We start from the raw sequence: 10183 nt of genomic DNA on the forward strand, positions 1-10183 counted from the left end.
TATAGAGAAGGATGCGCTGCGTCCGTCTGAACTCCGTTACCGGTACATTCTCAACAGACTCGTTTTCCGGTGGAACCGATGTCATCATGCTGCTGCCTCGTGTGGGCAATTGCCCCGTTGCCTCCTCCCCGGATCTGCCCCAGCATGTGAGAGGTCCCGTGGCGATTGGAGACGGATGTCTTATATTAACGTCCTGGAATCTCTTAAGATGCAAAGAGGGCCTTCATCGTTCGTCTCTGAAAAGCCATCGCTCAGCACGTTCAGACCAGTGGCCTCAGTGAACAGGAAGTGTACCTGCGAACGCTTCCTGCTCCCAGCAGAGGCAGCAGGGGGCGGAGCTACATGACAGACGTCTGCATTTTAAAATATCTCTTAAACCGACCCATTCTTTCAGACTCTGTCATAGCAACTTAACATTAACCACCCCCCATCCCCCGCTCCCTGTAAAGACTGCTACACAAGAACCCCAGAACCAGGCCCAGCGTGAATGAAGGGTTTAGAATCTCTCTTTCTCTGAAGCTGTTTATTGTGACATGAAATACAATATAAAAGCGCAATAAACGCAGTGTGCGGCCCACCTGGGGAAATGGTATAAGGCACTTCTTTTGGGTAAATGAACCCAAACATGCGCAGATGTCATGTGACCGCGCTCTCCGTCAGAGACCTGAATCTTCTTACTGCCATTACAGGGTTAATGTGAATTTTCAGCCATTTATTGCTCATTTTTCGCCGCAGTATTCAGCGGGTGCCCCCGCGCCCCCATTATATCATAGAGCGACTGTCCTAAGCAGGTTCCGGGGGGCCGTGTCCTTAACGCCCCAACACTCAGACTTCTCTGTGGCGCAACCACAACACGACCAGTGAGGGTGTCCGGGGTGGCCCTTGTGCCCGTGACCACAGCCCTGGTACCCACCTAAAAGGGGGGGGGGGAGTACATTTGTAAAATGTGTAAAAAGATGTAAGTACCCCGCAAAGCTTTGGTCATGGCTAGGGCAGGGTAATTGCCCCCTGGCAGCTGGTGTAAAAGAGACGACCCTGTGAGAGCGGCTCAATCCAGACCCCGAGACAGAGGGGGAGGAAATACTTTTAACCCCTTCCACGCTACTTCCCTCTCTATTAGTGAGATCATGTGTGGAGGTGGAGCGACCCCCCCCCCCGGCTCTAATCTTTTGTAGTAAGGGGTAGTGATATAGATTGTAAGCTCCTGGGCCAGCGCCCTCCTGACCATCTGTACCCGGAGTTGCGCATGTTATTGTTAATATTCTATGGTTATTGAGGACGTCGGGTCCCTTTCTGTGCGCCGGGGCTCTTTGCACGTACCTGGCATGGTGCCTCCACACCCGCAGCGGGCATCCTTTTGCCCCCCGCTGGAGCAAAATGAGCAGCAATGGTAGATCCCAGGGTGCTTGCGCGATTTGCCCTTCACCGTCACGCTGAATGGAGAGCCCTGGGAGGAGGAAAGGGTGGGAAAATTATAAACTATTGGGGGTCCAACTGGTGACGGAAAAGCCCCTGGTGGCGTGCTTCGGTGCGAGTAACACGCATGTGTCTTCCCTTGTTGTCATAGCAACTGCGTTATCTGCCGGCGTGATGGTCTCCATTGTAGATGGTCATGTGATGGCTAAAGCCCCTCCTCACTCACAACCCACACTGTGGAGATTGCTTTACGGCAGGGTTTGTAAAGTCATCTCGTTGGTCATCGGAGTCCATCGGAGACGTGGCCGCTTCCCTGCGAGTGGCTAAGGGGGAAACTCCGGGAAGCTGCAGCGGTGTTACAGCGCGCCCCGCTGCCCACCCTCTCCGCCCCGCGACATCGGTACGCAAACATCCTGCCCGCGACATCGGTACGTAAACATCCTGCCCGCGACATCGGTACGTAAACATCCTACCCGCGACATCGGTACGTAAACATCCTGCCCCGCTTCCCACCCCCCGACATCGGTATGTAAACATCCTACCCCCGCCCCCCGCCATCGTTCCTTAAACATCCTACCCGCGACATCGGTACGTAAACATCCTGCCCCGCTTCCCACCCCCCGACATCGGTATGTAAACATCCTACCCCCGCCCCCCACCATCGTTCCTTAAACATCCTACCCGCGACATCGGTACGTAAACATCCTGCCCCGCTTCCCACCCCCCGACATCGGTATGTAAACATCCTACCCCCGCCCCCCGCCATCGTTCCTTAAACATCCTACCCGCGACATCGGTACGTAAACATCCTGCCCCGCTTCCCACCCCCCGACATCGGTATGTAAACATCCTACCCCCGCCCCCCACCATCGTTCCTTAAACATCCTACCCGCGACATCGGTACGTAAACATCCTGCCCCGCTTCCCACCCCCCGACATCGGTATGTAAACATCCTACCCCCGCCCCCCACCATCGTTCCTTAAACATCCTACCCGCGACATCGGTACGTAAACATCCTGCCCCGCTTCCCACCCCCCGACATCGGTATGTAAACATCCTACCCGCATCCTCCGAGGGGGATCCTGAAAGTTCCCAGATATGCTCGGGGGTGGCCAAGACATTTAATGATAAGAACTCGTTAAGTTTTCCTATTAGAATAACCCAAAGAATATATTTATTACGGTAACGTCACGGGAGGAATTAGTCTTTAACCCTTTGGTGCCCCAGCTCACCTGCATGTGACGACCCTTGATGAGGACGCTGACAGAAAGCTCCCCGGGCTCCGCGGGGGTGTATGAGACGTGGTACGTGCCGTCGTGGTTATCTCGGACCGACGCTCGGATTGGCCTGTGTGCGATACAGAGAGAGTCACGCACGGCCCTGTCTCACAGCAGCCTCCCGCTCGGGGGTCCCGCGGGGGGGCGGGTTGCTGCGTTACCTGTCTGAGCCCCCGTGTAGGATGCGCACTGCGGGCTGCTGGCCGCCATGTCCCATGCAGTCCCCGGATCCATCGTTACAGATCAGCGTGAATCCACAGAGCTCTCCTTCCCACGCGGCCTGGAGACCTAAACGAGAATAATTAACCCTTTATCTGGATGCCCAGGATCTGCCCCAGCCGGGTCCCCCTCACCAGCAAACCCTCGACAGGAATCTTATTTCTGGCCTAGAACATCCCGTTGTACAGCGCTGTGGAGTAAAAAGACCCCATTACCCCGTCTGGCATTCTTACCCCGTCTGGCATTCTTACCCCGTATGGCGCACCTCTCTGGATTTACCCCACGTCCCTTCACCACCCCATACATTGGGTATCCTTGGCACTGTCCTGCCTCTTCCTGGGGGCTGAACTGGAGGCCGGTGGTCTCTTCCACGTCTGTCATCCTTTGGCTCTCTAGACTCAGCTCCTTCAGGCGGCTCAGCACCAGGCCATGGGCTCTCACCAAGTGCAGGTCGGGCCCTCGGCCCAGAACGCCTCGCGTGAACTGCGTGGCCGTGTGAAGGTCTGAGAGCCGCTGTTGTATTCGTGCTCCTTGTAGGCTGAGAGTCTGCTGCCTCCGCCGCATCTCCTCGTCGATGTCCCCCAGGAGCCGGGCCCTGTGCTCGCGCACGGCACGTATATATTTCTCCGCGAAGTCTTCGACCTCTCGCCGCAGGGCCTCGGCTCTCACAGTCAGGGCCTCCTTCGTCCCGTAAACCCCATTAATGGCGTCCTCCAGATCCCTGAGCTGAGGCTCGGCCTCGTTAAGGACCTTGTGAAGCTGCTCCCGGTGTCTCCCTGCAACCTCCAGCACCGGTCGGAGGACATGTCCGTGGTGCTGGACGAGAGCGCAGTCCCTGCAGGAGGGGACGGCACACGGCTCGCAGAACAAGCGCAGCTCCTCCAGGGGGTGGGCGCTACAACACGGCACCGGCGAGAGGCAGAGGCCGGGGGGCAAGTCGCGCACCGGTACAAGGAGGTGATTTGCTGTCCTTTTCTGCCTCCTGTGCAGAGACGAGACAGGGAGCCATTTATAATCATCATTTATAATTAATCAATCATTTATAATCATCATTTATAATCATATTAAACCTCTCGCTGTCATTAAAACACAAGAAGCGCAGCGCAGATAAATGCAAAGTCACCAATTTGCAACAAAATAGCAATTTTTAAACAGAGCGGTTGATTCGGTATAAACTATGTATATAAATCACATAAACTTATCGTTCAGACATATATATAATATATATATACACACTATATGGGTAAAAGGATTGGGACGCCTGCCCATGACACCAACAGGAACTTTGATGACATCATATTCTAAATACATAGAGATGAATATAAAGCTCCGTAAAGAGATGGTTGGATGAGTTTGGTGAGAAGGGCTTTTCCTGACCTCATCCCCAGCGAAGCCCATCGGGAAGAACCGGAGCGGAGACTGCGAGCCGGGCGTCTCGTCCAACATCAGCGTCTGACATCACAGACGCTCTACCGGGGCAAAAATCCCACAGAAACGCCCCAAAATCTTATGAAAAGACTTCCCGGAAGCCGTTATATCTGCAAAGGGGGGACGACTTCGTATTAATGTCTCTGTATCTGGAATATGATCATTGTTGATCTTATTTGCATTCACCTACCCAGAATCCCTTGTGGCAGCACCATGAGATTTCTGAGGGAGAAACAAGCCGTCTGTCTTCTCTGGTGTCTGTAGATGAGCGTTTAATAATAATAATAGCGCTTCTACTACCCCCTTAATTATAAGTGGAAGGGTTTCCATCCCCTTTACCTGCAATAACTCATGTGATTAGTATTTAGAATATGATGTCATCAATGTCCTTGGTCGTTTAATTGGCAGGCGTCCCAATACTTCTGGCCATATAGTGTGTGTGTATTTCTATCTCTCTCTATTATATAACATATATAATATATACACATGTTGGGGTATAGTCGCCATGTGCCCAGTGTGGGTATTGGGTTATATTTACCCCATGTCTGGTGAGAAGAGGGGGGTATAAGGAGTATGTTCACTTTATACGCGGTGTGAGTACTGGGGTGCATTCACTAAGGTCCGGTGTCAGTAGAGTGACGACGGGGCAATAATCACCACCTCCCTGGTGTAGAGGGGTACATTCACGCCTCTTGTTGGGGGTATATTTGCAGCACACAGTGAGTATGGGGGTATATTTGTGCGTAATGTGCGTGTTTTGTGGCGGGGCATCGCCGGCCCTCTGGGGCCGCTCACCTGTGGGCCTGGCAGCAGAATTCGCACATGTTCGCCTTGCAGTCTTGGCATCTCTTTTCCGCCCGGCTCTCCCCGCAGAGGTCGCAGGTCATCTCGTGGCCACCGCTTTGCAGCCGCTCCAGCAGCACCTCTTCTTGCGCCGCCAGGTCCGGTACCAGCCCTTTAACCCCCGCGAGGGGCAGCAGAACCTCTGAATCGCACACCGGGCACAGAAGGCTTTTCTGGGTTTGGCCCTGCGGCCCTTTCCCCGCGGCGCCGAAGGGCTCCAGTTTGTCGAGGCAGTTCATACACAGCGTGTGCAGGCAGGGCAGGACCCGGGGGTCCGAAAACATCTCCAGGCACCCCGGGCACTGGGACCGGACCCCAGAACCGCTTTTTGTGCTGGACATTTCACCAGGGGGGGTCCACTGGCACCGGAAGGGAGTGAATCCTGCTCCGAAGTCCAAGCGGCCGCACCAGGATTTCCCAATCACGCTCAGTAGCCTGCTTGGGGGTCCCTGTTCATTGGTTAAATGTTCTCAACGCAGAAAACTCTGTCTGGGATCTGGCCCTCATGGGCCAGGTTTCTCACCTCTGCAGTCAGAAATCTCATCCGGGACGGACAGCCTCACTCACCATTAAAAACAGGAGATCAGACGGAGTGAAAGGTCCGGGTCACACTCCGGCACAGAAACCTAAGGCTTGGGGCATATGGGGCAAAATCCAGGATCTGGGAGCGGGGCACTTCGCTGTGTCCTGCACCGGCTTCCTTTGGGGCCGAGGATCTCCCTCCCCCACCCCGAATCACACCTCCTCTGAAATGTGAGCGCATTCCAGCCAGACTACCCCCTCCAACTGCCCCATCTACACTGGACTGATATGGGATTTAACCCCTGCCTACCTGCGCTCAATCATATCTCCCTTTTTCCTCCCCCATACTTTTCTAAGAGGTCAGACTGTTTGCTGGGTATGAGGGTATCGCAGGGTTCTCCAGCCCTAAAAGCCCCGATAATGTATATAGTAACGGGGGAGGGGCATGTAAAGTAAAAAGGGGGAGGAGAAGAATGTAAAGATTTGGCCAAAAAAGAAACAACTTCCCCAAAACATGAGACAGTCCTCTCCGGTCCCCAGACCCCTGATACCCCTCTCTCCTCTCCAATGCCTCTCTCTTCTCACCCGATCCCCCTCTCCCCTCCCCAATGCCTCTCTCTTCTCCCCCGATCCCCCTCTCCCCTCCCCAATGCCTCTCTCTTCTCCCCCGATGCCTCTCTCCCCTCTCTCCTCCCCAATGCCCCTCTCTTCTCCCCCGATGCCCCTCTCTCTCCTCCCCAATGCCCCTCTCTCCTCCCCAATGCCCCTCTCTTCTCCACCGATGCCCCTCTCCTCCCCAATGCCCCTCTCTTCTCCCCGATGCCTCTCTCCCCTCTCTCCTCCCCAATGCCCCTCTCTTCTCCCCCGATGCCCCTCTCTCTCCTCCCCAATGCCCCTCTCTTCTCCACCGATGCCCCTCTCCTCCCCAATGCCCCTCTCTTCTCCCCGATGCCTCTCTCCCCTCCCCTGATGAGGGTTCTACATTAAAGTAACTCCTGTGGCTTCGCCTCCATTCCTGCATCCAGATCTGGACCATATAGAGTACCCCTCCCCACGTCCCCCACCCCCCCCAGCCGCCCCAGCCCCCCCAGCCCCCCTGCTCCTGATGCACTTTTGAAAAATATTTTTACATATAAAACCCTAAAAATTCTGGCTCTATATTAATCATTCATGCGTATAGCGCCGTCACATCCCGCCGTGCTGCACAACGGCTAAACAGGCGCATCACATAACCACTTGCAGTAACGGAAGCCCTGCTCATAGAAGCTTACAATCTAGAAGGAGGGGGGCTATTACACAAAAGGTGGTCCGGCCCGTGTGAACGCTGCCTAAATATTTTGGGTGAGGATCTCTTTATACCTTACAGTGAAACGCGCCGGGGCCGCCACACCCTGAAAGGGGCCAGAGCCCATAATGGCACTGGCTGCTCCCTCATTCATTGGTTTCATGGGCCCCGTCACCTAAATAGCACTCTCTGTGCTTACACAGAACAGCACGTAGATCAGCAGCACCTAAACAGTTAAATGGTTATAAACCCCCTAATGCCTGGGATCGGGAGAAAAGTGTCAACCTTTAGTGAATCTGCCCCAGACATCGCCTGCCACGTCTTACCCTCTCCTCGATCACAAACCCCAGCGCTGTATACAGTAATATAACCCCCAGCGCTGTATACAGTAATATAACGCCCAGCACTGTATACAGTAATATAACCACCCAGCGCTGTATACAGTAATATAACCCCCAGCACTGTATACAGTAATATAACCCCCAGCGCTGTATACAGTAATACAACCCCCAGCACTGTATACAGTAATATAACCCCCAGCACTGTATACAGTAATATAACCCCCCAGCACTGTATACAGTAATAACCGCCAGCACTGTATACAGTAATATAACCCCCCAGCGCTGTATACAGTAATATAACCCCCAGCGCTGTATACAGTAATATAACCCCCCCAGCACTGTATACAGTAATATAACCCCAGCGCTGTATACAGTAATATAACCCCCCGTGCTGTATACAGTAATATAACCCCCGTGCTGTATACAGTAATATAACCCCCAGCGCTGTATACAGTAATATAACCCCCCAACGCTGTATACAGTAATAACCCCAGCGCTGTATACAGTAATATAACCCCCAGCACTGTATACAGTAATATAACCCCAGCGCTGTATACAGTAATATAACCCCCAGCACTGTATACAGTAATATAACCCCCAGCGCTGTATACAGTAATATAACCCCCAGCGCTGTATACAGTAATATACCCCCAGCGCTGTATACAGTAATATAACCCCCAGCGCTGTATACAGTAATATAACCCCCAGCACTGTATACAGTAATATAACCCCGAGCGCAGTATACAGTAATAACCTCCAGCGCTGTATACGGTAATATAACCCCAGCACTGTATACGGTAATATAACCCCCAGCGCTGTATACAGTAATATAACTTCCCCAGAGCTGTATACAGTAATATAACCCCCAGCGCTGTATACAGTAATATAACCCCCAGCGCTGTATACAGTAATATAACTCCCAGCGCTGTATACAGTAATATAACCCCCCCAGCTCTGTATACAGTAATATAACCCCCAGCGCTGTATACAGTAATATAACTTCCCCAGCGCTGTATACAGTAATATAACCCCCAGCGCTGTATACAGTAATATAACCCCCCAGCGCTGTATACAGTAATATAACCCCCCAACGCTGTATACAGTAATAACCCCAGCGCTGTATACAGTAATATAACCCCCAGCACTGTATACAGTAATATACCCCCCCAGCGCTGTATACAGTAATATAACCCCCCAGTGCTGTATACAGTAATATAACCCCCAGCGCTGTATACAGTAATATAACCCCCAGCACTGTATACAGTAATATAACCCCCAGCGCTGTATACAGTAATATAACCCCCAGCGCTGTATACAGTAATATACCCCCAGCGCTGTATACAGTAATATAACCCCCAGCGCTGTATACAGTAATATAACCCCCAGCACTGTATACAGTAATATAACCCCGAGCGCAGTATACAGTAATAACCTCCAGCGCTGTATACGGTAATATAACCCCAGCACTGTATACAGTAATATAACCCCCAGCGCTGTATACAGTAATATAACTTCCCCAGAGCTGTATACAGTAATATAACCCCCAGCGCTGTATACAGTAATATAACCCCCAGCGCTGTATACAGTAATATAACCCCCAGCGCTGTATACAGTAATATAACCCCCCAGCGCTGTATACAGTAATATAACCCCCCCAGCTCTGTATACAGTAATATAACCCCCAGCGCTGTATACAGTAATATAACTTCCCCAGCGCTGTATACAGTAATATAACCCCCAGCGCTGTATACAGTAATATAACCCCCAGCGCTGTATACAGTAATATAACCCCCAGCACTGTATACAGTAATATAACCACCCAGCGCTGTATACAGTAATATAACCCCCAGCACTGTATACAGTAATATAACCCCCAGCGCTGTATACAGTAATACAACCCCCAGCACTGTATACAGTAATATAACCCCCAGCACTGTATACAGTAATATAACCCCCCAGCACTGTATACAGTAATAACCGCCAGCACTGTATACAGTAATATAACCCCCCAGCGCTGTATACAGTAATATAACCCCCAGCGCTGTATACAGTAATATAACCCCCCCAGCACTGTATACAGTAATATAACCCCAGCGCTGTATACAGTAATATAACCCCCCGTGCTGTATACAGTAATATAACCCCCGTGCTGTATACAGTAATATAACCCCCAGCGCTGTATACAGTAATATAACCCCCCAACGCTGTATACAGTAATAACCCCAGCGCTGTATACAGTAATATAACCCCCAGCACTGTATACAGTAATATAACCCCAGCGCTGTATACAGTAATATAACCCCCAGCACTGTATACAGTAATATAACCCCCAGCGCTGTATACAGTAATATAACCCCCAGCGCTGTATACAGTAATATACCCCCAGCGCTGTATACAGTAATATAACCCCCAGCGCTGTATACAGTAATATAACCCCCAGCACTGTATACAGTAATATAACCCCGAGCGCAGTATACAGTAATAACCTCCAGCGCTGTATACGGTAATATAACCCCAGCACTGTATACGGTAATATAACCCCCAGCGCTGTATACAGTAATATAACTTCCCCAGAGCTGTATACAGTAATATAACCCCCAGCGCTGTATACAGTAATATAACCCCCAGCGCTGTATACAGTAATATAACTCCCAGCGCTGTATACAGTAATATAACCCCCCCAGCTCTGTATACAGTAATATAACCCCCAGCGCTGTATACAGTAATATAACTTCCCCAGCGCTGTATACAGTAATATAACCCCCAGCGCTGTATACAGTAATATAACCCCCCAGCGCTGTATACAGTAATATAACCCCCCAACGCTGTATACAGTAATAACCCCAGCGCT

The 10183-nt window shown here is 51.5% G+C and overlaps 1 protein-coding gene across 1 annotated transcript; it reads right to left on the reverse strand.

Annotated features, from left to right (window-relative positions):
* Positions 1-508: 508 nt before the first annotated feature.
* TRIM45 (tripartite motif containing 45) lies at positions 509-5546 on the reverse strand. Its single transcript, XM_053456833.1, has 6 exons — positions 5137-5546; positions 3165-3895; positions 2856-2982; positions 2650-2764; positions 1321-1447; positions 509-913 (listed from the first exon to the last, which is right to left on the reverse strand). The coding sequence occupies exons 1-6, from the start codon at positions 5523-5525 to the stop codon at positions 768-770; spliced, it is 1635 nt and encodes a 544-aa protein (XP_053312808.1). The 5' UTR covers positions 5526-5546; the 3' UTR covers positions 509-767.
* Positions 5547-10183: the final 4637 nt, after the last annotated feature.

The sequence above is a fragment of the Spea bombifrons genome, chromosome 2 (assembly GCF_027358695.1).
Source record: "Spea bombifrons isolate aSpeBom1 chromosome 2, aSpeBom1.2.pri, whole genome shotgun sequence".
NCBI lineage: Eukaryota > Metazoa > Chordata > Amphibia > Anura > Pelobatidae > Spea > Spea bombifrons.